Below are 27,844 nucleotides of genomic sequence, written 5' to 3'. Positions count from 1 at the left end.
CAAAACAAAACAAAAAACCTAATAAGAAAAAGAGAAGTATTACTGAGAAACTTGAATTCAGTTTTAAGGGTAACATACAGGTCTGATCTTTACCTCATGCAATAAGAGTGATTAAGGGAAAGAAGTGGACTTCGTATTTGGTGCTCTGTATGAGGATATGCTCTTTGTCTGGACTACTGATGGCTCTTGCATGGTGCTCAATAAAGCTAAATACCTCACACAGTAGAGAAAGTGATGATGTTGGACAACTGTGTAAATGTCTTGCTGGGGCCACAAAAACAGACTACATCTCCTTAAAGAATTGAATATTCCTGTCCTCAGGAACACCTGACTTGATAACCAACTCAGGATTTGGGTTAGGATTAACTTAATGTAAGTAAAGCACCTAGAATAGTGCCTAAAATACTGTAAACAGTCTATAAGTACTAATTATAGCACTACTGATATTTATCATTATTATTTCAACGAAGGCTTGTTAAATGAAAATTGTAATTTAGACTACCCTTCTACTAATCTGAATTAGACGACTTCTATAGTCTGATACAATGCAAACACATTAAAAGTAATTAATGTTTAAGATTCTACTTAAATTGACTTTGCTAAAGGGGTGACATACAGAGAGCCTACCTACCAACTTCTAAAGGAAGATTATCATCTAAGTTAATTAACCAATGATATCTATTGGCCTTCAACATTAGAACGGAATAATATGTAATTCAACACTTTAAGTATGTTATCAGTTAATTTTGTCCCAAATGAGTAACATGAGGAAATAAGGAAAAGAGTATTCATACCTTAAATGAAGCTACAGCTTTATCATAAGCTTTTATCAAAGCTGTATCATCCCAAATGTCAGAATCATCACTCTGGGAAGGGTAAAGAACAAACACAATTCATGTTTAAATGGGTTTCATAAAAAATGTAGGTTAGATACTGTCGGCAGCTATCTTACGCCACACATGAAGTTACACTAAAAACAGGTATTTTAAATCCTAAACAAAACTAGAGGAAACCTACTTCCTTATAGAGTATGTGACATTACCCCCAAAGCTAGGCATATGTAAATATTCTAAGAGGAGTAAACTGAATGCTCCATAATTGAATTTCTATCCACCAACCATAAGTGGATCTGTTCAAAGATAACTATGTTTCAAACTTTTCTAAGAGTTGATAAAAGGTTTAGTTTGGCAATGTGGGAAAACATCTGGCTACTAGCCTGACTTTGTTATACAGACTATGGTAATGCTATTCCGACCAAAGAATCTGAGGTCCAAAGAATATTCTTTTCCCCTTGACCTTGCACTATGTATAGATTAAGCAAGGAAGAATTCTCAAAAGGTTTTAAGTTACAAATTACTAGTAGTGATTAATAAATCAATTTTCATTTTAAACAGGAGTGGTATTAAGTAATCTGGAAAAGACTGAAGTAGCATTTAATTCTATTTTTATTTAAATTTAATTCAATTCAAAAACATATTTTTGAGCATCCACTATCTCTTACACACTCATTTCTGAGAGGTATATGAAATCACGCTACCTGCTCTCTTCAGCGATGGTCTAAATAGGAATTTAAAACATATTGTCACAGAAAATCAAAATAAAAAAAGTACAAAACATTTATGATGAGACATTACAGATAATACATGTGTGAATTAAAAGAAATAGATTTTCTCTGGTTCAAGAGGCCGACTTTGGAAGATCCTGAATTCACCTGCTCCCCACCAATGCACCAAATCTTTAGCTACATACGGAACAACTTCCTCTAGGGTAAAAAGACAAAATCCAAAATACCCAGAAACTAGTTGAGCAATTCCTACACATTAGGCAAACATGAAAAAACAAATCCCTACAAAGAAGAGAAGCTGAGACACAGTCTTGCCATAAACCCCTTCCCAGTGCAGCAACCCATTATAGGGAGGAAACTCAAAACTCAGAGACTTTCCCTGAGGAGAAATGAATTTGAACCCCAAACTGGGCACTTGAACTTTTAAGACCTGTACCTGAGATAAGCCCCCAAGACATCTAGCTTTAAAAACTAAGGGGATTCGCATTCAAAGACCTACAGGAAAATAGCAAACTGAGAAAAAGCCATTAAAGTGCTCCAATGCCTGGATTTAATTGCCCAAGGCCCTTAGTGCAGAAACAATGGAGTAAAAGGCACACAAACTTTATGTGAAAGAGACTCATTTGCTTATTAAAGTGTTAACCTGAGGGGCAGTCTAATTTAACACACACTTGCAGGGCCCTGGTGGGATATTCTCAATGCACACAGGCTAGTGGGCACCATGTTTCTGCTCCTGCCTCGCTCCAGACAGACAATGCCATCTGTGTGCTCTCCCTCTTCTGAGTTCCAAAGCACTTGTGTTTCCTAGAGGGTAGCATTTGTTTACATGCACTTGGTGCCCCAGTTTCCACACCTGGTGTCCCAGGCTTTTGCAGCTGTTGCTCAGGAAACACTCCGTAACCATCTGTCCATGGTAACTAGGGGGCTTTCCATTCCTGGGTTCCATAAGACTATTCACTCTCTGCCTTATTCCAGCTTACTGTTATCTCCCAGAAAGAAGCTTATGCACTCTCTGGGTACCCTGATTATTACAAGTGCTACCCAGGGGATATGTCCAGATCACCTGCTCTGCAGGCTGAGTGGGCTTCTGCTTGCATTCCCACAAGACTGTATATATTTACGTACTTTAAAAGCTGCTGCCCAAGGGTCTGGCTCCCCAATCATCCTGAATCAAATTGTTGACTGAGATCCTCCTCCTGGGGCACAGATAGGTCTTTGCACACTCTCAACTACTGGGAACCACTAAAATTAAAATAGGCTGCTTGGATAATCACAAAGGTTTGAGAAACAACCAACAGCTAGTGCAGGGTTGAACGATAAAGTTCGTCTTCTACAAGATACTCCTTGAAGTCTGGCAGAGGTGGCTACTATCTAATGCACAGAAACCAACTCAGAAAGTCAAGCAAAATGAAAAAACAGAGGAATATGTTCCAAAAAAAGAATAAAGTAAAACCTCAGAAACCACTTCTTAAAAGTAACAGAGAAGTGATTTACCTTATAAGGAGTTCAAAATAATAGTCATAAACATGCTTATCAAGCTCAGGAGAATGAATGAGCACAGTGAGAACTTCAAGAAATAAAAAATAAAGAAAGTGCCAAAAAGAAAAAAGTCAGGGGCGTCTGGGTGGCTCAGGCAGTTGAGCGGCTGACTTTGGCTGAAGTCATGATCTCACAGCTCATGGGTTTGTACACTACATCAGGCTTGCTGCTGTAAGAGTCCCTGCTTCAGATCCCCCGTCCCCCTCTCTCTGCCCCTCCCCACCTCAAAAATAAACAAGCTTAAAAAAAAAAGATTAACTTCCCCCCCTCCCCCGCCCTTTCCCCACTCCGGTGTACTCTCTCTCTCTCTCTCTCTCTCTCTCAAATAAAAATTAAAAATAATAAAATAATTTTTTAAACTATGTATGCTGTCAGATGTTAACTAGACTTATTGTGGTGTTTGTTTTCCAAAGCGTACAAATACTTAATAATTATGTTGTACACCTGAAATTAATACAATGTTATATCTCAATTATACCTCAATAAAAAAAGAAGAGAAAAAGGAATGGCTGGTGGATGATCATGGAGCAAACAGGCCTAGGAAATAAAAATCAGAAGGATGAGGACAGGTAGAAGAGAAAATAGAAAGCATTTCAAGAAAGATCAGGAGCCAAAAAAAAAAAGGCCTAGAAGCAAAAATAAACCCACTGACTATATGGTTTCACTTGTATGAGATATCAAAAGTAGTCAATCACAAAAACAAAGTAGAAAGTTGGGGTTGGGGGTAAGAAGCAATGCTTTTTAATGGGTAGAGTTTCAGTTTTGTAACATTAAAAAGTTCTAGGTATCTACCATACAGTAACATGAATATATTTAACGCCAACTGCACAGTTCAAAATGGCTCAGATGTAGGGCACTTGGTTGATTCAGTTGGTAGAGCATGAGACTCTTGATCTTGTTCGAAACCCACGTTGGGTACAGAGTTGACTTAAAAAAAAAACGGCTAAGATGATAAATTTTATGTTATGTGTGTGCTTTTAAGCCACAATTAAGGGACACCTGGGTGGCTCAGGTGGTGAAGCATCCAACTCTTGATTTCGGCTCAGTTCATCTCACCGTGGCCAGAGTGGAGCCTGTTTGAGATTCTCTTTCCCTCTCTCTCTGCCCCTCCCCCATGCTTGCTTGCTTTCTCTTTCTCTCACTCAAAATAAACATTTCTTAAAAATAAACCACAATTAAAAATAAAAATAAAACAATGTATTTTGATCACTTAGACTATAAGTCCAACTAGAAGAATCAGGTTCATTCTACATAGTAGCTGAAGATAAGTTTAGATACATAGTGTTGATGATGAGAGGACAAGTTACAAAACACCTTCAATTAGTATCTTGGATTTGGTATAATGTTAGTCAATTAATGAGTTCCAAAGAGGCCTATAATAAAACTTGTTTAGTTGCAAAACTAATTTAGGTGGCTCTCCTGTTAATCTCCATTATACAGAGAAACAGCTAATCTCATTTTTTGATAAAAAGTAATTAAAAATCATTTAATCATTCTGTAGATAAGTAAAGTAATCACAGAGGTAACTGATTGTTCAAGGTTACACTTCCACTTAGAAAGGGAGATGTTCCTTAGAGATTTGGTACAGCCTGAATTAGCAAACAGTAGAAATTAAGGATAATGAAGACATATTTTTTAAAAAAAAACACAAAATTAGAAGACACATCAATGCTCCTGCAACTGCAAATGGGGGCCATCTGTCTGGCTTAGTCAGAGGAGCATGTGAGTCTTGATCACAGAGTTCTAAGTCTGAGCCCCAGGTTGTGTACAGAGGTTACTTATAAATAAAATCTTTAAAAAAAAATCCTGCAAAAAGTACTACTGATAAAGGAAGATGAATTCCACTGTTTCAATACAAGAGGGCATTCTTTTTTTTTTTTTTTTTTTTTTAACATGTATTTTGAAAGACAGAGCAAGAGAGTGCAAGCAGTAGAGGGGCAGAGAGAGGGGCAGAGAGAGAGACAGAGACAGGGAGACAGAGGGAGGGAGAAAGAGAATCCCAAGCAGGCTCTGCACTGACAGAGGAGTTCGAACCCATGAACCAACCATGAGATCATGACCTGAGCCAAAGTCACACATCCAACTGACGGAGCCACCCACGTGCCCTCAAAAGAGCATTCTTAAAAGTAAAATACATAGCAACCCAAACTCCTCACATGGCAATGATTATGCTCAGATCAAGGAAACAAGACATTTCAAAATGAAAAGACACCTAAGATTTTATACAAAGCTATTAGAACAAAAAATAGTTCAGCTAATAAAACTTCCCAAATAACAATCACAAAAAAAAGAAAACACCCAATTGAAATTAAATAAACTAGCATCTGCAAACCACCCTGAATCAAAAAATTTATAAACTAAGATGGGAAAACAGGGCAAAAGGGCAAGATTTGAATTGGGAGTTAAAATCAACATAGAAATGGGAGAAAAAGTAACACTGGCTACAAAGTATCCAAGGCAGAATATATCTGACTGAAAATTTAGGGGGTACCAAAGAAAACACATTAAAAAGAAAAAGAAAAAGAAAAAGAAAGTAAGTGTTAAATATGGATAACTAGCAAAGAATATTTAATATATGTATAAATGTATATAGGAGTACCTGAAGAATAAAAGCTAAAAATCAACAACAAAATAAAATTCTATTTTTTTTTTTCCACTTTTTTTTTTTATTTATTTTTGGGACAGAGAGAGACAGAGCATGAACGGGGGAGGGGCAGAGAGAGAGGGAGACACAGAATCGGAAACAGGCTCCAGGCTCCGAGCCATCAGCCCAGAGCCTGACGCGGGGCTCGAACCCACGGACCGCGAGATCGTGACCTGGCTGAAGTCGGACGCTTAACCGACTGCGCCACCCAGGCGCCCCTACAAAATAAAATTCTAAAAAAAATCTCAATGCCTCTAAAAAAAAAGACCAAGTCAGGTACAAAATAAAGAAAATTAATTAGTATAAGATTTTCCCAGAGAAATTTGTGGGGAAAAAGTATGAGTCAAGGATTTTGTGATATGGCCTAGCTGACCTTTGAGCAGGAAAACTAAGTTTACAATGTTGAAGAATACTATACTCACTAATCTTTCCAGAGAAATCTACTGAAAATAAGCTTCAACCAACCAAGTATGATCAGGGAAAACTTGGGTTAAAACGAAACAAAACCCAACCGTAGCAATTCTAACAGAAAAGTAAACTACAGTTGACCCTTGAACAACTGTGGGGGAGGGAGGCAGTAGGGAAGGGGCAGAGAGAGGGGGACGGGGGAGAGAGGACAGAGGATCTGAAGCAGGCTCTGTGCTGCCAGCAGCGGGTCCAAGGTGGGGTTACAACTGGCGAACTGCGAGATGATGACCTGAGCTGAAGTCAGATGCTCAACTGACTGAGCCACCCAGTTGCCTCAGTTTTGTTTTTTTTTTTTTGTTATTTTTTTTTTTAAAGCAGGCTCCATACTCAGTATGGAGCTGGAACTCATGACCCCAAAATCAAAAGTTGCGTGCTCTACCAAATGAGCCAGCCAGGTACCCCTCTGTGTATAATTTTTGACTCCCCAAAACCTTAACCATTATTAGCCTACTGTTGACCAGAAGCCTTACAAATAATATAAACAGCCCGTTAATATATGCTTGATGTATTATACACCGTATTCTTACAATAAAATAAAGAAAATATTAAAATTCTAAGGAAGAGAAAATACATTTATAATACTGTACTATATTTATGGGGGAAAAAATTCACATATAGGTGGACCTGTACAGCTCAAACCATGGCTGTTCAAGGGTCAATATATATTAAATTGACAAGGTGTAAAACTCATGTGGAAATACAAAGGACCTACAAAAGACAAATCAATTCTGAAAAAGCAAAGCTGGAAGATTTACATTATCTTACTTCAACACGTACTGTGAAGCTACTGTAATCAAAAAGTGTGCTATTAAAAATAGATTATTATTAAAGTGTGCTATTAAAAATACAGAAGGAGTACATGCACCCCAATGTTTATAGCAGCACTATCAACAAAAGCCAACCTATGGAGAGAGTCCAAATGTCCACTTACTGATGAATGGATAAAGAAGATGTGGTATATATATACAATGGAGTATCACTCGGCAATTAAAAAGAATGAAATCTTGGGGCGCCTGGATGGCTCAGTTGGCTGAGCGTCCGACTTCGGCTTGGGTCATGATCTCACAGTTTGTGAGTTCCAGCCCTGCATCGGGCTCTGTGCTGACAGCTCAGGGCCTGGAGCCTGCTTCAGATTCTGTGTCTCCCTCTCTCTACCCCTCTTCTGCTTGTACTCTCTCCCTCAAGAATAAAAATAAATATTAAAAAACATTAAACAAACAACAGATCTCAGCGTTTTGCCAAAGAAAATAGTATACTGACAGCAAATAAACATATGAAATGATGATTAATTGATGGCTCAATTAGTTAAGCATCCTATTTGGCTCAGGTCATGATTTCATGTTTCGTGAGTTTGAGCCCTGAATTGGGCTCTCTGCTGTCAGCATGGAGCCTGCTTCAGATCTTCTGTCCCTACCTCTCTCTACCCCTCCACTGCTTGTGCTCTCTCAAAAATAAACATTTAGGGGCACCTGGGTGGTTCAGCCAGTTAAGTGTCTGGTTTTGGCTCAGGTCATGATCTCACGGTTCCTGGATTCAAGCCCTGAGTTGGGCTCTATGCTGACAGTGTGGAACCTGTTTGCAATTCTTTCTCTCTTCCTCGCTATCTGCCCCTCCCCCACCCTCCATTTCTCTCAGAATAGATAAATTAACAAACCTTAAAAAAAAGATGACCATGGGAATGCAGGTTGGTGCAGCCACTCTGGAAAACAGTATGGAGGTTCCTCAAAAAACTAAAAATAGAACTACCCTACGACCCAGCAATTGCACTACTAGGCATTTCTCCACGGGATACAGGTGTGCTGTTTCAAAGGGACACATGCACCCCCATGTTTAAAGCAGCACTAGCAACAATAGCCAAAGTATGGAAAGAGCCCAAATGTCCGTTGATGGATGAATGGATAAAGAAGATGTGGTACATATATACGATGGAGTATTACTCGGCAATCAAAAAGAAGGAAATCTTGCCATGTATAACTACATAGATGGAACTGGAGGGTATTATGCTAACTGAAATTAGAGAAAGACAAACATCATATGACTTCACTCATATGAGGACTTCAAGAGACAAAACAGGTGAACATAAGGGAAGGGAAACAAACATAATATAAAAACAGGGAGGTGGACAAAACATAAGAGACTCATAAATATGGAGAACAAACAGGGTTGCTGGAGGGGTTGTGGGAGGGAGGATGGGCTAAATGGGTAAGGGGCACTAAGGAATCTACTCCTGAAATCACTGTTTCACCATATGCTAATTTGGATGTATATTTAAAAAAATAAAAAATTAAATTAAAAAAAAAGATGACCATTTCAAAATTAACAAGGATGTGGAAAAAGTGGAACTGTCATACACTGCTAGTCAAAATATAAAATGGTTCAACCACTTTGAAGAAGAGTTTGGCACTTTTTTTTTTTAAGGTCTGACTGGATTTATTCAATGGGTAGCATCCCATTTAACAAATAGAAGGGTGCTCCCAAGGCAGTTTTTTTTTTTTTAAATGCAGGCTCCATACCCAATGTGGGGTTTAAACTCACCACCCAGAGATCAAGAATCGCATGCTCTACCGACGGAGCCAGTCAGGCACCCCCCAAGGCTGCTTCTTAAAAAGTTAAAACATACCTACTCCATGAGTATACTTCCAACAGAAATGAAAACTTATGTCCACACAGTCTTCTCCACTAATATTCACAGCAGCTCTATTATTAACCGTCCCCAAATGAAAACAATCGATGGCACAAAAACAGACACATAGACCAATGGAATAGAATAGAAACCCCAGAACTAGACCCACAAAAGTAAGGCCAACTCATCTTTGACAAAGCAGGAAAGAACATCCAATGGAAAAAAGACAGTCTCTTTAACAAATGGTGCTGGGAGAACTGGACAACAACATGCAGAAGGTTGAAACTAGACCACTTTCTCACACCATTCACAAAAATAAACTCAAAATGGATAAAGGACCTGAATGTGAGACAGGAAACCCTAGAGGAGAAAGCAGGAAAAGACCTCTCTGACCTCAGCCGTAGCAATTTCTTACTCGACACATCCCCAAAGGCAAGGGAATTAAAAGCAAAAATGAACTACTGGGACCTTATGAAGATAAAAAGCTTTTGCACAGCAAAGGAAACAACCAACAAAACTAAAAGGCAACCAACGGAATGGGAAAAGATATTTGCAAATGACATATCGGACAAAGGGCTAGTATCCAAAATCTATAAAGAGCTCACCAAACTACACACCCGAAAAACAAATAATCCAGTTAAGAAATGGGCAGAAAACATGAACAGACACTTCTCTAAAGAAGACATCCAGATGGCCAACAGGCACATGAAAAGATGCTCAATGTCGCTCCTCATCAGGGAAATACAAATCAAAACCACACTCAGATATCACCTCACGCCAGTCAGAGTGGCCAAAATGAACAAATCAGGAGACTATAGATGCTGGAGAGGATGTGGAGAAACGGGAACCCTCTTGCACTGTTGGTGGGAATGCAAATTGGTGCAGCCACTCTGGAAAACAGTGTGGAGGTTCCTCCAAAAATTAAAAATAGACCTACCCTATGACCCAGCAGTAGCACTGCTAGGAATTTGCCCAAGGGATACAGGAGTGCTGATGGAGAGGGGCACTTGTACCCCAATGTTTATAGCAGCACTCTCAACAAAAGCCAAATTATGGAAAGAGCCTAAATGTCTATTAACTGATGAATGGATAAAGAAATCGTGGTTTAATTTTTTTTTTTAACGTTTATTTATTTTTGAGACAGAGAGAGACAGAGCATGAACAGGGGAGGGTCAAAGAGAGAGGGAGACACAGAATCTGAAACGGGCTCCGGGCTCTGAGCTGTCAGCACAGAGCCCGATGCGGGGCTCTAACTCACAGACCGTGAGATCATGACCTGAGCCGAAGTCGGCCGCTTAACCGACTGAGCCACCCAGGCGCCCCAAGAAATTGTGGTTTATATACACAATGGAGTACTACGTGGCCATGAGAAAGAATGAAACATGGCCCTTTGTAGCAACATGGACGGAATTGGAGAGTGTTATGCTAAGTGAAATAAGCCATACAGAGAAAGACAGATACCATATGTTTTCACTCTTATGTGAATCCTGAGAAACTTAACAGAAACCCATGGGGGAGGGGAAGGAAAAAAAAAAAAAAAGAGGTTAGAGTGGGAGAGAGCCAAAGCATAAGAGACTCTTAAAAACTGAGAACAAACTGAGGGTTGATGGGGGGGTGGGAGGGAGGGGAGGGTGGATGATGGGTATTGAGGAGGGCACCTGTTGGGATGAGCACTGGGTGTTGTATGGAAACCAATTTGACAACAAATTTCATATATTGAAAAAAAATAAACTCTTCAGCACAAAAAAAAGAAAACAATCGAAACGTTTATGAACAACTGAATGCTTAAACAAATTCTAGTATAATAATAAAATGGGATACTGCAGCAATAAAAAGGAATGAACAACTAATATGTACAACAAAATGTGTGAAACTGAAAACTATGCTGAGTAAAGGAAGGCAAACAAAAGATTTAATGTTTATAAACTTCTAGAAAATGCATACTAATCGGTGACAGAAAGTGTGATCCAGCAGTGATCAGGGAACAGCAGATGAGAGAAAGGAGAGTAGGATTATAAAGGGGTATAAAGAAATCCAAACCAGCCCACACACTGAGATCATGTGAAGCCCTGAGAGGACAGGAAGAAACAAAACGGCTTTCAATCTCTAGCTGCTCAGTCCTGGGCTACTGTAGCTCCAATGTCTACGTGAATGCAACCACGTGAAAGATCTAAAGGACAAGTGTCCAGCAAGGCCTTCACAAATTCTTGACCCACAGAAACCATGACAGATAATAAAATGATAATTACTATTTCAAGCTACTAAGTTTTGGGGAGTTTGTTAGATAACAAGAGACACCAGAACAAACCATCAGACTGCTTTTATATAGCTGTTTCTTGGTCACCACTAGTATGCCTCATGTTCTCCTGTCTTCTACAATTGTCAACTGCTGAAACTTTTGCTGAGATCTCTTGAGTCATCAGCAAACCCTGCTCTCAATATCTTTAACCTCTTCTCTGAATATTCCCTTTACCTCCTTGCTTTAAAATCTAACTTTCCCCAAAGATGCCTCTTTCCTTGCAGATACCTCAAATGAAATGTCTTCTCCATATCCCTCAAATCATCATACCACAGATGGGGAAGCAATCTTAATTGCTCCTTACACCCACTTCCAGATTTTTCCTCTCTCCTTCCTTCCTAAAAACCCTCAGTTTCAAGAACCCTGTTACTAGACTCAACTGTCTGCTGTTCCTCTTTATGTAATCATCTACAGCCATCTGAGCCACGCTTCCTCACTCCCCTGAGATTTAGCGTTGTCTCCAACACTACTCCTGCCATTCTTGGTTATTAAAAAACCCACATAGCTGATTATGCCAATACCCTAACCGTCCAGGTCCTTAAACTCCTCCATACTAATGATCTTGTACACCACCCAATCGCAGTTACTAGCTTCTATGGTTAACAATAACCGAACCTTTCCATAAACTCAGTTTAAAGAATCCTATTCTCCTTGGACAGAAGACATGAACAGACATTTCTTGGAAGATGATAGAGGGCCAAAGACACATGAAAAGATGCTCAACATCACTCATCATCAGGCAAATGTAAATCAAAACAATGAGCTATCAACTGACATGTCATATTAGCTAAAATCAAAAACACAAAAGAAACAACAAGGGTTGGCGAAGATGTAGAAAAAAGGAATCTTCACACACTGCTGGTGGGAATGCAAACTGGATCAGCCTCTATGGAAAACAATATGGAGACTCCTCAAAATATTAAAAACAGAACTACGTCCTCACCTGCCACGAAAATAGAACCATCCTATGATCCAGTAAATTGCATTGCTGGGTATTTACCCAAAGAACACAAAAACACCACCCTGAAGAGATATATACACCCCTATGTTTATTTTAAAAATCAATTTATCTTATAACTGTACTCTTTAATTCCCATCCCTTATATCCCCTATGTGTGTGTGTGTGTGTATACACATACATCTTCTTTATCCATTCATCTATCAATGGATACTTGGGCTGCTTCCACAGTTGGCCTATTGTAAATAGTGCTGCTATAAACACAGGGGTGCATGTATACTTCTGAATTGGTGTTTTTATATTCTTTTGGTAAATACTCACTAGTGCCATTGCTAGATCATAAGGTAGTTTTATTTTTAATTTTCTGAGGAACCTCCATCCTGTTTTCCACAATCTGCATTCCCACCAACAGTGCAGGAAGGTTCCTTTTTCTTCACATCCTAACACTTGTTCCTTGTATTTTTTCTTTTAGCCATTATGCCAGGTCAAGTAATATCTCATTTTTTGAAGTAAACCATGTGCCCAATGTGGGTTTTAAACTCATGACCCTAAGATCGAGTCACATGTTCTACCAAATGAGACAGCCAGGCACCCCTCATTATGGTTTTGGTTTGCATTTAACTCATGATGAGTGATGCTGAACATTTTTCATGTGTGTTAGCCATCTCTATGTCTTTGGGGAAATGTCTGTGCAGTCTTCTGCCCATTCTTTTTTTTGGTTTTTAAAATTTATTTTAAGCTCAACATCCACCAACCTTGGGCCTGAATGGAGGACTCTGAGATCAAGAGTCATGCACTCTACTGACTGAGACAGCCAGGGGCCCCTCTTCTGCCCATTTTTAAATTGGATTATTTGTTTTTTGGGTGTTAAGTTCTATCAGTTCTTCACATATTTTGGATACTAACCCTTTATGGGCTATGTCATTTGCAACTATCTTCTCCCTTTCAGTAGGCTACCTTTTAGTTTTGATAACCATTACCTTTGCTCTGCAGAAACTTTTCATTTTAACGGAGTCCCAGTAGTTTATTTTTGCTTTTATTTCCTTTGTCTCAGGAGACTTATTTAGAAAAATGTTATGACCAATGTCAGAGATTTCACTGCCTGTACCCTCTTCAAGGCTTTTTATGGTTTCAATTATCATATTTAGGTCTTTAATCCATTTTGGGTTTATTTTTGTGTATGGTGAAATAAAGTGGACCAGTTTTGTTCTTTTCCATGAGGCTGTCCAGTTTTCCCAACACCATTTGCTGAGATTTTTTTTTAAGTTCTTTTATTTGAGAGACAGAGAGAGTATGAGCAAGGTAGGGGCAGAGAGAGAGGGAGAATCTCAAGCAGGCCTTGAGGTGCACACAAAGAGCAACATGGGGCTTGAACCCACGAACTGTGAGATTATGACCTGAGTCGAAACGAACTGGACACTTAACCAAATGAGCCACCCAAGCACCCCTAAGAGATTATCTTTCTCCCAATGCATACTCAATCTCGCCTTTGCCAAAGATTAACTGACCATATAATTGTGGGTTTATTTCTGGGTCTTCTGTTCTATTCCACTGATCTATGCATGAATTTTTATGCCAGTACCATACTGTTTTAATTGCTACTTCTTTGTAACCTAACATGAAATCTGGAGTTGTGATACCTTCAGTTTTGTTCTTGCGTTTCAAGATTGCTTTGGCTATTCGACATTTTGCAGTTCCATACAAATTTTAGGATCGTTTTAGTTCTGCGAAAAATACTGTTAGTATTTTCACAGGGATTTCATTAAATGTGTAGACTGCTTTGGGTAGTACAGACATTTTAATAATATTTGTTCTTACAACACATAGCATGGAATGTCTTTCCATTTCTTTGTCTTGAATTTGGCTGGCATTTCATTCACCTCTAAGTTTATTGCAGCATTATTTACAATAGCCAAATTACGGAAGCAGCCCAAGTGTCCACTGATACATGAATACATAAAGATGTGGTATACATACACAATGCAATATTACTCAGCCATCAAAAAGAACAAAATCTTTTCACTTGCAACGATGTGGACGAAGCTAGAGAGTATAACGCTAAATGAAATAGCTCGGAGAAAGACAAATACCATACGATCTCACTTATATACAGAATTAAGGAACAAAGTAAGAAAAGGGAGGACACCTGGCTGGCTTAGTCAGTACAGGATGCAATTCTTGATCTCAGAGTAGTGAGTTCAAGCCCCATACTGGGCTTGGAGCCTACTTAAAGTAATATAAATTAAAATAAAATACTTTTTAAAAAAGAAAAAAGAGAGACAAACCAAGAAATAGACTTAACTATCAAAAACAAACTGATGGTTAACAAATGCGAGGGGGTGGGGGGGGGGCACTGCTGAACTAGGTGAAGGGGATTAAGAGTAAATTTACCATGGTAAGCCCTGAGTAATGTATAGAAATTGTTGAGCCACTATGTTGTACAGCTGAAACTAGTTTAACATTGTACGTCAAGAATACTGGAATTAAAAAAAAAAAAAAAACTAAAAAAAAAAGAATCCTACTCTCCAACTATCACCTAACCTCTGCAACTTACTTCTTCTATCTGGATGATGACAATCATTCCACTTGACTAGAACAAAACAGTGATCCTCCAAATTTTTAAACTTTTACTATCCTAATGTCCTCCCTTCCTTTCTTAGCCAGCTAAATTCCATGGTCAATTACTAACATAATTACCTTGTACCCCTCCCTCCCTTATATCCACTTGGTAAAACTACAGCCCTATTATTTTCAACACTTAATTCACTGTGTGCCTGCCCTCACACACCTGAATTCAACTTAGCTGGAGAAAAACACAATCAAGCTGTCTAGTATCTTTTAAACTCAAGACCAAAATCTCAAGTAGACCTGTCATGTTGCCTAACAACACTTCCACTACATTTCCCTAGTCCAATACTCCTCTACTCTCCCCACTTTTCACCTACTTTCTTTCTTCTCAAAACTCCCAACACCTGCCTCCCCTCACTCCTAGTTGATGACCTTATTTCTTTTACTGAGAACAGCCACAATCAAAAGACAGCTTCCACAAATCTGTCCATCCACACAAGTCTGTGCCCATGTAACTGTCACATGAACTGTCAATGTTTCTAACAAAGGCCAAACCCATCTTCTCATATCTACTCTAGAACACTGCTTCGACACTTCTTTTGCCCCTTGTATCATCAAGTTTTCCATCCTTATTCAATCTTTCGCACCAGACCAAAAAGCGTTGAAACAGATTTCTATCATCTAACAAAAAAAAAAAAACAAAACAGTTAAGAATCCTGTTTATTTTACCCTCCCCTTCATCTATTGGCCAATTTCTCTACCTTCTATTTACAAAACTTGAAATATTTACTTACAAGTTTTGCCTTGACTTTCTCCTCTCCCCGCTCCAAACTCACTCCAATCAGATTTCACCCAAGGCTGAGCTTCTCATTTCCCTCCCTTATAAACCTATTCCACTTGCAGTCTTCTGACCTCAGTACATCTCAGGAAAAAACAATTTCATCTTTTCATGACTGCAGGTCAATCTTGGAATTATCTTTGATTTTCCTCTCTCAAACCTCCATTATCGAATCCATATGCAAAACCCGTTGCCTCTGATTTCAAATTATACCCGGAAAGCAAATACCTTGCTTTCCATCGCTGACACCTCGATGTAAAACTGGCACATTTCAATAGTCTCCTCCTTGGTTTACCTGCTTCACCCCGGCCTGCCCCCGCACACTCCCCCATCAGAAACAATGGACAAACCAAGGCAAAATCAAGTTGAGGTAGGGAATCAGTTCTAACCCATCAGGGTGCCCAAGCCGCACGAGGAAGGAGCCTGTAGCTAAAACTCCCAAATGAGGAAAGCCATAGAAACCTGTGGAATACCGCCCCGCAGTTAGCGAACCCGACCGGGCCAGCCCAAGCGCGGAAGCCCCTAGCGAGACGCTCGGTGCGAGCCCAGTGAGCCTGTCTGAAGGCGATGCCGTCCAAGATCTCACCTGGCCTGTGCCACGCCGGAACAGCACCGAATCCTCCTGCTCGGGGACACCGCTGCCTCCCCCCATCGCCATGGCGAGCTTACTGCCGGGTACACGGCGTGGGCTCCGTCCCTCTGAAAGTGACAACTTCCGCCGCTGGAGGCTTCTGGGAGCGGAAGAGTACGGTGTCCTGGAGATCGGCCACGAGGCCTGGGAGACTCCTGGTGCTTTCTTTAGGAGTCGACTTGCTTTTTCCTGTGTTCAATTCTTTGGTTTCACATTTTCCTATGTTGGTAGAGTGATTCCCACCAAGGATTTTTTTTGTTTTAAACAATATATTTTTTAAACAATAGATTTACATAGAAAATAATGTTCATTGCAAATAACATAGAAAACATGGGTAATACAAAAAAATAAGGGGCGCCTCGTGGCTCAGGGGGTTGAGGGTTTGACTCTTGATTTCCCCTCAGATTATGATCCCAGGGTTTTGGGATCCAGCCCTGTGTTCTGCTCAGTGCTGAGCCTGGAGATTCCTTAAGATTCTCAATCACTCTGCCCCTCTCCCGTACTCCTGCATGTACTGTCTAAAACAAACAAAAATAAGGCCAGATGTAACCAATGATGATGATATCGCCACCATTTAAAAAGTGCTTTACAGAGTTTTTTATTTTATTTTTTTAGAGAGAGCACATGAGCCAGGGAGAGGGGCAGAGGTAGAGAGAATCTTAAGGCATCTCTATGCTCAGCGCAAGGCCAGACAAGGGGCTCAACCCCAGCACCCTGGGGTCATAACCTCAGCTGAAATCAAGAGTCCCACGCTCCACCTGCTGAGTCACCCAGGCACCTTTGTATTTTATTTTCACGACCCCATAAACGACGGGTTATTATTCCCATTTTAAAGATAAGTAAACTTACTGTGGTACTTGTATACTATAGACTACTACCCAGCAATTAAAAAATAGGAATGAGGATCTCCCGAAATGCTTAGACTTGATTTGGGGGTTGTGAGTTTCAGCCCCACAATGGGTTGTAGAGATTAGTTAAAAAGAAAAATCTTTTAAGAATTAAGTATTGATATACGAGGAAAAGGAAAAAAAAAAAAAAAAAAGGAAACAGGCACAGCATTTACACAGCTGCCTGGATTCCAGGTAGCAGAGTTCATTCCTTTAGCTACTTCTCAATTTTAACGTTTGAGTTAATATCCATTCTCCCAAGTCTTCTTTGGTAAATTTTCAAACTTAAAAAAAAAAAAAAAAGGTCAAAATAAACAAAGGGGGCCGCATCAAACTTTCATCCTTTGCACAGTGAAGGAAACCAACAAAAGAAAAGACAACCTACACTGAATGGGTGAAGACATTCTCACATACGATCTGATAAGGGATTAATATCCAAAATCTATAAAGAACTCCTAAAACTCAATGTAACAAAACCAAAACAGCAACCTAATAAAAAAATGTGCAGAGGCCCTGCATAGACATTTTCCCAAAGAACACATACAGATGTCAATAGGTACACGAAAAGATGCTCAGTATCACTAACCCTCAGGAAAATGCAAATCAAAACCACAATGAGCTATTACCTCACAGGTGTCAGAATGGCTATTATCAAAAAGACAAGAGAGAACAAGTGTTACTAAGGATGCAAAGAAAAGAATTCTTGGGGACTATTGGTGGGAACATAAATTGTTGTGGACACTAGATGAGTGGTAAAGATATGTTTACACACATGCACAATGGAATATAGACATAAAAAGAATGAAATCTTTACAACATGGACACACCTAGATGATATCATGCTAAGTGAAATGAGTCAGAGAAAGACAAATTACCATACGACTTCATTTATATGTGGAAACTAAAAAACAAATGAACATAATAGATTTATAGAGAACTCACAATTGCCACAGGATGGGGGTGGGGGGAGTATGAGGATAGATAAAGTGAAAGGGATAGAGAAGAAAAGTGGGATCAAATGTTGTCTAATGTTTAATGCTATGCTGCGTTTTTTTTCCCCCTGTCTTTACATGGGTCAAGCAGGTCTTTAAATCTTAGTAGGCATTTACCATTTACTTTTCCAGATTATTCATTAATATTTAGGATTGCCAGATGGATTCCACGTATACATGTATTATAATTTTCTTAAAAAATATATCTACCCAAGGAAGTTTGAGGGCTCCCCTTTGGCTTCTATCAATATCAGAAACAGATCTATTTTTTAAAAAGTCACTTAGATTTTTCTCAATCATAAAAATTCTAATAATGGCATTAAAAAAATTTTTTTAACAAATTTTTTTTTACATTTTTATTTATTTTTGAGAGACAGACAGAGCACAGGTGGGGGAGGGGCAGAGAGCAAAGGAGACAGAATCTGAAGCAGGTTCCAGGCTCTGAGCTGTCAGCACATAGTCCAACCGAGGGTGCCTGGGTGGCTCAGTCGGTTAAGCGTCTGACTTTGGCTCAGGTCATGATCTCACGGTTTGTGAGTCTGAGCCCCGTGTCAGGCTCTGTGCTGTCAGATTGGAGCCTACTTTGGGTTCTGTGTCTCCTTCTCTTTCTGCCCCTCCCCTGTAAGGGTTAAATTGTAGTGTAGGGCTAATGCTTACCTTGAAAAATAACAGCTTTGTGTTGACACTGAAGGTTAAGAGACAACAGCCTTGCTTTGCTCTGGTAAACTACGCCTCATACCCTTGTAAATTAGGCTTCACCAATTAAGGCAACAAAAGTTCAAAGAAAAGAGCATCAGAGGCAGGGTCAAGGGGATCCACTGGTTGCAACTTAGAGGCAGAAAGTCTAAAGTAAACACCTCATTAGGCAACTGTTTCTAACTCATCTGGAACCTGTTTCTTTGTTCTGTTCCCAGGTGATGATAAAACGATGTGATCGGTTATAAAAACTCTGTCCCCCGGCTGTTCGAGGCCGCACTCTTATCAAGAGTGTTGGTCCCGATCGGTCGCCTTGCCTCTCATTGTAATAAACTTTGTTGTGACTGTCACTGGTGCCCGTAGCATTCTGTTTCAGGAGTCTTGTGGATGCAACATCCCCCACCTGTGCTCTGTCTCTCAAAAATAAAAATGTAAAAAAAATTTTTTTAACGTTTAATTTTGAGAGAGAGAAGCTAAAAAAAATTTTTTTTTTAACGTTTATTTAATTTTGAGAGAGAGAGAAGCTCAGAGAGAATGGGATAGAAGGTCCAAAGTGGGCTCTGTGCTGACAACAGGCCAAAGCAGGGCTCAAACTGACCACCTGGAGAGCAATAGTCACATGGTTCCTCTGACTGGGCCAGCCAGGCACCCCCTCACAATGACATTTGATGTAGAAATTTAGACAGAATTTGAAAAGAGGTTTTTGTCTTTATATTTTTTGAGATATAACTTATATATCATAAAATTTACCATCTTAAAGCATACACTTCAGTAGTTTTTAGTATATTTGAAAGGTTATATAGCTGCCACCAATTCCAGAACATTTTCATCACCTTAAAAAGCAACATTAGCAGTCACTCTCCATTCTTCCCTCCTTCCAGCTGCTCACCACTACTAATCTACTTTCTGTCTTTATGGATTTACTTGTTCTGGATATTTTATACAAATGCAATCTATGGCCCTTTGTGTCTGGACTTTTTCACTTAGCCTAAGGTTTTCAAGGAAAAATTAGCATTTTAATACATTTAGAATGGCAGGTTCTTTGTTGAAAAAAGTATTTTTACTTACCAGGATCCTCAACAAAAATGAACCTATGGCATTTTTGTTCTCAAAGAAAAGATGATGTTCTTTTATTCCTGATGGTGACATCCATAATTGAATTACTCTATTTTACAAAGTTATTTCATATGATAGACAAAGCACTCAAAGCACTGTGTGGTGAACTTCCAAAGGAAAACCATTTCACCCAATTTGAAGGCACTTATTTAAACATTAAATTTAACATCAGGAATTGGAACAGTCTTTGTGTATATGGAATTTCAATACCAAAATCCTACCTTCCATGACTCTTGGAAATTGCCCTTGAGCAAATAAAGAAATAAAATGATTAGTGACCAGGCTTCCAATTTGATTTTCCAATTTGAATTTCAAATGGGATAGTGCATAAACAAATGACAAGGCCAAAGCCAATTAGTTCTTTAGCATTACATTAACAGGGTCTAGGGGCAGGAGATCATAGATGGGTCTGTGATTTTAGTACAAAATGGCTCATTTAACTGTTAAAGCAGCAGAACGTTAAAAATTACAAATGATGTTTTGGAAGAATATTTGAATGATGTAATGGACAAATGGTAGTGTAATTCATAGAGGGATAGATAGAATTGGCCATCCAGTATTTAGTAAAGGTTTGAGTCCCCACCCTCATATCATATATCAAAATACATTCTGGGTGATTTTTATAAACTTGGGATGGGGGAGATCTTAAGATAGAAACAAGAAACCATGCAAGTACTGAAAACCTGAATACCTTTTGGGAGTCACATGGGTAATGTAAATGAGTTAAGGAGGAATAAGCAAAAGGTGTTGTGGGTACTGTCATCAGTAAAGCGGAGCCTGTACCTCCCCACCTCCCACTCACTCGACTCAATCCCTGCCCAAAGGTATTCAAGTTCACATTAAAAAGTTTTGACAAATGGGGTGCCTGGGTGGCTCAGTTAGTTATGTGTCTGATTTTGACTCAGGCCATGATCTCTCAGTTCATCAGTTCGAACCCCACATTGGGCTGTCTGCTGTGATCGTGGGACCCACTTCAGATCCTCTGCCCTCCTCTCTCTCTGCCCCTCCCCTGCTTGTGCTGTCTCTCAAAAATAAACATTAAAAAAAATTTTTTTTAAGTTTTAACGTGTCAGCCGGGATAAGTCTGCTGTCAGTCTGCACCCTTACTTATAAAGAAACTACACTTACGGTAATGTAATTACAAGCAAAATAAAATGAAACTACAAACAATAGTGTGGAAAATATTTGTAACCTATTAAAAAAAAAAACTGTAGGAAAACAGACAAGAACAAACTATTCCTTGAAGAAAAAAAAATGGCCAATAAATATGAAAATAAGCCTCAGCTCTGCGCTTAGCTGGCCTGATTTCACATCCCTAACCTGCCACTTACTAGCTGGGTAACCTTGGTGGCGATTCCTTAATTAAAATCTCAATTTCTTTGCCTATAAAGATAGATATCATAGTACCCACATGTGAAAGCTAAGTAAAATAAAAAGCATAAAGCAGAGAAAATATGAATAGATCAGAAGAGAAAATCCAAATGCCCAATAAACATGGTAAAACATTCAACCTCTGCAGTCCAGAAATTACAGGGGCACCTGGGTGGCTCAGTCCATTGAGTGTCTGACTTTGGCTCGGGTCATGATCTTGCAGTTCGTGCATTGGAGCCCCGTGTTGGGCTCTGTGCTGACAGCTCAGAGCCTGGAGCCTGCTTCAGAATCTGTGTCTCCCTCTCTCTCTGCCCCTTCCCTGCTCACACTCTCTCAAAAATAAACATGAAAAAAAATTACCAACTAAGATACCACTTTTCCCACTCAGGATGGCAATATTAGAGATTAATATTTGATGTTATCAAGGGCATGGGAAATGGAGCTATTCTCTTGTGGGAAATATCTGCTTAAAATTGCAAACGCATGGAATATACCTTTGTACTAGGAATCCTACCTTTAAGAATCCATTCTTATAGGAATAAAAGAACTATTACATAGTTAAGTATGACTATATTACAGAATTGTTTTTAGTGGCAGAAGCTTACAAACATCCTCAATTTCCATGAGTAAGGAAATTACTTGATAAATTACTATACCAAGGGTAGATTTATAGGGACTGACCTGTAGGCATAGCTTAAAAAAAAAAAAAAAAAAAAAAATCAAGTTACAGCTAAGTTTTCCACTTTTGTTTAAAAAAAAAAAAATTCCCTGTAGTGGGTTGAATGGTGGCCCCCAAAATGATATGTCCACCAGATACAGCTATTGTGATTTGACCTTATTTGGAAAAGGGTTTTGCTAATGTAACTAAGGAACTCAAGATAAGATCATCCCAAATTAGAGTGGGCCCTAAACCTAGTGACAGGCATCCTTGTAATAAACAAGAAGAAACCTGAGAAAAGAAGGTTGTGTGAAGAGAGACATAGGAGTTATGGTGCCACAAGCAAACCAATGCCCAGAGCTACTAGATACTGGAAGAGGCAAAGATTTTCCCCTCAAATCTTCAGAGGGCTTATGGTCCTGCTGATACCTTGTTTTTAGACTTCTGGCCTATAGAACTGTGAGAGAATAAATTTCTATTGTTATAAGCCACCAAGTTTGTGGTAATTTGTTATAGCAACCCTAGTAAATCCTCAATATCCGTTAGTTATGGTTATGTTTATGAATGCTTAAGCGAGCATTGAGGAAAACTAGACCACAGTTTTATGTATCTTATGTCCCAGCAAATTTCATTCTTAATATATAAGTAGAAGTCATCACCACGAAAATATAAATAAAAAATGTTTATGACAGAATCATTCTTAAAAACTTCAAACTAAGAGCAAACGAAATGCCCATGAAAAGTAGAGTGGATAACTAAGTTATGGTGTATTTATGTAACAATACTACACGGTTCCATGTTTAAGATGGAACTACTGATACATAAAAGACAAAGCATTCTCAAAGACATAATGTTGAACAAATGAAGTCCAAATCCCATGCATGCATTCCACATATGTGAAATTCAAAAACATGCAAAATGAATCTATAGTGATTGTCACAAAGCAGCCTGCTAGAAATGTCCATGTACCTCATTCTTGGTACAGTCTAGGTAAAAGCCAATAAAAATAATATACTTACGATGTTCTTTAATACCATTTCACTGGGATAAATGCCCAGGATTGCACTTACGGGACTATACACTAAGGGTATATTTAGTTTCTTATGTTACTCATTTATGGCTAAAGTTCTTTCAGTCTTTTTGTTACATTTTCCCAAATTTTTAATTATGAGCAGGCGTTGAATTTTGGGGGGTTGAAAGCTGGTGGAGGTAACAGTGTATGCCCTTCATCATTTCTCACACTTCAGACATTTCCTTCTCACTTTCACCATTAACCATATCATGTATCTGTATTTTTTAATTTTAATCTTAGCCTTGCAACAAGATTAGTGGACTCTACAAGTCTGCCCAGAGTCTCTTCCCTCCTTTCTGGCAACAGAACCCCACATTTGCTAGGGGGACCACCTGTTCCTCACTGGATGAAGTCTTGGTTATACCATCATCTTAGGCACCTACCCTCCCCTTGCTGAGGGGTAGGCATGTAACCTAAACAAGTTCATTTGGAGGAATCTGAATGGCATCATGACTGAAAATAATTGCCCAAATTTCAATCCGATAGCAGCGTTGTGGGGAAAAAAGCTTCTCATGGTACCTGGAGCTATCCCCACTGTTGACTTTTCCCAAGGCTTCCGTCTTCAACTTTTCCTTGGACTCTGGAGTCTGTCATCCACTTAAATATTCGTTGTGGTTATTTGTAATTAATGATTCTGTTTGCAACTAGAAATTTCAATTTACCATCAAATCACAGATCTGATGTGCTTCTAGGTCTTCAAGCATACCAATACATAACTCTATGTTAAGTGTCTATTCATAAGCCACCCTAACAGTCATCTTTAGTAAAATATCTTGAATACCTCCTACCCGCCCCCCCAAATTCCAAGTCCTTGACAAAATCCTTCATCATGCAATATATGTCTATAAAAACAAAGTATTCAATAGGATTTTGTCTTGATTACAGCCAGGTTGGTAGACTATTTCTTGGAAACTAAAAAACTGTAAAAAACCTTTTTTCAGTAATACTGAAGGAAATGTTCCTGCATGGATGCACCAGCAAGCAAAGTCATGTCCAACTGATAAAGTAGCATGAGTAGGATGTGGTATGGAAAATATTTCTATAAAAGCTCTATTAATCAAAATCAAATTTTAACATTTCAATTTTCCTGGGCAAATAGCCTAACAGCAGGCGACTCTGAACTTTTTCATGCGTGTTAGTTAATTTAGTGGTAAAACGTTTTTGTTTTTAAGAAGCAAAGTTCTAAGGAAAAGCCTGTATGAAGTGTTAAACTTTGCTGTAATTTATGGGAAATTCTAATGGAAAATTATGATTGACAAGTCCATAAAAATAATTCAGTTTTTCAATTCAATTCTCATGTTTTTTTTTCTTTTTTTTAAATAGGTCCTCATCACCAAAGGCAAATAGGAGTTTACCTCAACAAGTTGACATGCTCTGTGCTTAGGTTGTATCATTGCTAGTACCCGACACAGATGGTAAGACATACCAATCTCATTATCTAAACCGCCAAAGTCAATTTTATATTAGGTTTCCACGTGAGGGATATTTTCCCTTCCGTAGCTTCATGAGGTATGATTGACAGTATATTTAAGGTATACAATATGATTTGACATACACATATTGTCCGAGGACATGCTTGTTTAAGGTCAATAGTTTTCAAATAGCTTATAGGCTCAAAGCTAACAGCAGGACACATGCCTTGAATAGAAAGGAGCTCTTTTCATAAAGGCACAACTTGAAAATACATCAAGATTCTCACTTTATCCAAGTGAGTAGACTCTTCCCATCTATGAAAACATGCAGAAAAAGAACAAAATATACTTTTTAAAAAGTGAGAAAACTAAGGTCAGTAATCAGTATTTCCTGCAAGCTTTACTTTTCAAAAGCACCTATAGTGTGTTAAGTGGGTAACAATTTCTTACACACACAACTAACAGAAAAGGCATTCAAAAGGAGTCAAGTAGCTGATGAAACTGACTTGTTATCACCTTGGGCAGGAGTGGCTGCTACCTCTTACATTTCAGCGGACTTAGGAAGATTGCTAACAACAATCCAGTACCTCCTATTAGGGATGATGCAAGACAGTAACTTTAACGCCTAGAAGAGTGTTCCGTGGTCTTCGGAATTTAAGTTACATTTTAAAGTTGGCACTACTTTGTCTAAATTTTATCTTGCTTTAGCAACATACCAAAAGAATTATCTAAAGTGAATATATAAGTTTACTTCACTGACTGGATGCAATTATTCATCTATATTTTTCCTTACTCTCTTCTTATTCAGGTATTAAGGGAAATACCTTGACCAGTTACCCTCTTAAGCTGGAGCCTGCTTTGGAATCTGTGTCTCCCTCTCTTTCTGCTCCTCCCCAGCTTGTGCTCTGTCTCTCTTGATCTCGGAAATAAACATGAAGAAAAAAGTTTAGCTATTTAACTTACCCTGCTTAAATATACTACAACCAAAGAAACTAAAGTGTCAATGCATTAGAGCAATTAAACTTCATTTCTTCCTGTCACGGAACTTTTGTCGGCTTTGAGGAAACAGTCATGTTCAAGTAAAAAATGAAACCCTTTATATTAACAATGAATTCATTCAAGTAAATGCCATCAAATAATTAAGATTCAGTTTTGAAATCTTAATGATTACAACATAGAAATCTTCCTTATCCTAATATTCATGTTCTTTTACAAATTGTACTTTTCCCTAGATTTGTAAGGATTAACTGATTAAAAAAATTTTACATTTTAATATTTTTTATTTTTGAGAGACAGAGAGAGAGACAGAGCACAAGTGGGGAAGGGGCAGAGAGAGAGAGAGGGAGACACAGAATCTGAAGCAGGCTCCAGGCTCTGAGCTGTCAGCACAGAGCCCAACCTGGAGCTTGAACCCAGAAACTATAAGATCATGACCTGAGCTGAAGTTGGACACTTAACCAACTAAGCCATCCACCCAGGCACGCTGATTTTTTATTTTTACTTTTTTAATGAGACAGAGTACAAGCAGGGGAGGGACAGAGAGAGAATCCAAAGTAGACTCTATGCTGCCAACACAGAGCCTGACACAGGGCTCAAACCCACAAACCTTAAGATCAATGACCTGAAGTTGGTTGCCCAACCAAGACATTGGTAGAGAGAGAGGGAAACAGAATCCCAAGCAGGCTCTGTGCTCGATCCTAGGAACCTGAGATCATGACCAGAGCCGAAACCAAGAGCCCCTCTTGGTGCCCCTCTAATTCCATCTCTCAGTCGAGAGCTCACTTGGGATTCTCTGTCCCTGTCTCCCAAAATAAAAAAATTTAAAAAAGACATGGATGGCACAAAAACAGATACTCAGATCAATGGAACGGAAGAGAATCCAGAAATGGACCCACAAACGTATGGCCAACTAATCTTTGGCAAAGCAGGAAACAATATCCACTGGAATAAAGACAGTCTCTTCAGCAAGTGGTGCTAGGAAAACTGGACAGCGACATGCAGAAAAATGAACCTGGACCACTTTCCCACACCATACACAAAAATAAACTCAAAATGGATGAAAGACCTAAATTTAAGACAGGAAGTCATCAGAATCCGCGATGAGAAAGCAGGCAAAAACCTCTTTGATCTTGCCCGCACCAACTTCTTACTCAACACGTCTCTAGAAGCAAGGGAAACAAAAGCAAAAATGAACTATTGGGACCTTATCAACATAAAAAGCTTCTGCAGAGTGAAGGAAACAACCAGCAAAACTAAAAGGCAACCGACAGAATGGGAGAAGATATTTGCAAATGATATATCAGGTAAAGGGTTAGTATCCAAAATCTATAAAGAACTTATCAAACACCCAAAAAACAAATAATCCAGTGAAGAAATGGGCAAAAGACATGTCTCCAAAGACATCCAGATGGCCAACAGACACATGAAAAAATGCTCAATATCACTCATCATCCAGGAAATACAAATCAAAACCACTTGAGATACCACCTCACATCTGTCAGAATGGCCAACATTAACAACTCAGGCAACAACAGATGTTGGTGAGGATATGGAGAAAGAGGATCTCTTTTGCACTGCTGGTGGGAGCGCAAATTGGTACAGCCACTCTGGAAAAGAGTATGGAGTTTCCCCAAAAATTAAAAATGGAACTACCCTATGACCCAGCAATTGCACTACTAGGTATTTACCCAAGGGATACAGTATGCTGTTTCAACGGGGCACATTCACCCTAATGTTTATAGCAGCACTATCAACAATAGCCAAAGTATGGAAAGAGCCCAAATGTCCATCAACAGATAAATGGAAAAAGAAGATGTGGTATATATATATACATAATGGAGTATTACTCGGCAATCAAAAAGAATGAAATCTTGCCATTTGCAAATATGTGGTTGGAAGTAGAGGGTATTATGCTAAGCTAAATTAGAGGAAAACAAATACCATAGGGCTTCACTCCTGTGAGGACTTTAAGGCACAGAACAAACGAACCCAAGGGAAGGGAAGCAAAAATAATTTAAAAACAGGGAGGGGGACAAAACAGAAGAGACTCTTAAATATGGAGAACAATCGGAGGGTTACTGGAAGAATTGTGGGAGGTGGGATGGTCCAAATGGGTAAGGGGCATTAAGCAATCTACCCCTGAAATCACTGTTGCACTATACGCTAACTTGGATGTAAATTAAAAAAAAATTAAAAAATTTTTCAAATTAAAATTGTGAAAACAAAAAGACATGGAAACTACTCATTATGGGGAAAAAAAAAAAAAAAAAAAGCAAAGGATACAGCTCAGAGCCTAACAAGTGCTTTGTATTCATGAATTATCAGTATGTAGAAAACCTGGAGATAGGATTTCAGAAATCAGACCCATCAGGAATCTTTGTGGATGGGGTGCCTGGGTGGTTCAGTTGGTTAAACGTCAAACTCTGGATTTTGGTTCCAGTCATGATCTCATGATTTGGGAGATTGAGCCCCTGCTTGAGATTCTCCTCTCCCTCTTCCCTTTTATTAA

At 38.9% G+C, this 27,844-nt stretch overlaps 2 protein-coding genes across 3 annotated transcripts in view; one reads left to right on the top strand and one right to left on the bottom strand.

Annotated features, from left to right (window-relative positions):
* SMN2 (survival of motor neuron 2, centromeric) overlaps positions 1 to 16,216 on the bottom strand; it is a 41,994-nt gene extending 25,778 nt beyond the window's left edge. For both annotated transcript variants that reach the window (XM_078449188.2, XM_078449189.2), the window contains exons 1-2: positions 16,088 to 16,216; positions 795 to 866 (exon numbers count right to left, since the gene is read on the bottom strand). In XM_078449188.2, coding sequence (XP_078305314.1) covers positions 795 to 866; positions 16,088 to 16,159 — 144 coding nt within the window. In that variant the 5' untranslated portion in view covers positions 16,160 to 16,216. The remainder of the gene's footprint in view (positions 1 to 794; positions 867 to 16,087) is intronic.
* Positions 1 to 24,352, top strand: part of NAIP (NLR family apoptosis inhibitory protein) — an 87,945-nt gene extending 63,593 nt beyond the window's left edge. The window contains exon 15 of the mRNA XM_078449160.2: positions 24,248 to 24,352. Within this exon, the coding sequence (XP_078305286.2) occupies positions 24,248 to 24,324 (77 nt within the window). The 3' untranslated portion in view covers positions 24,325 to 24,352. The remainder of the gene's footprint in view (positions 1 to 24,247) is intronic.
* Positions 24,353 to 27,844: the final 3,492 nt, after the last annotated feature.

Source organism: Panthera onca, chromosome A1 (assembly GCF_046562875.1).
Source record: "Panthera onca isolate mPanOnc1 chromosome A1, mPanOnc1 haplotype 2, whole genome shotgun sequence".
In the NCBI taxonomy this organism is placed as follows: domain Eukaryota; kingdom Metazoa; phylum Chordata; class Mammalia; order Carnivora; family Felidae; genus Panthera; species Panthera onca.
Note: the sequence above shows the minus strand (reverse complement) of the source record. Positions and strands in the feature narration are given on the sequence as shown.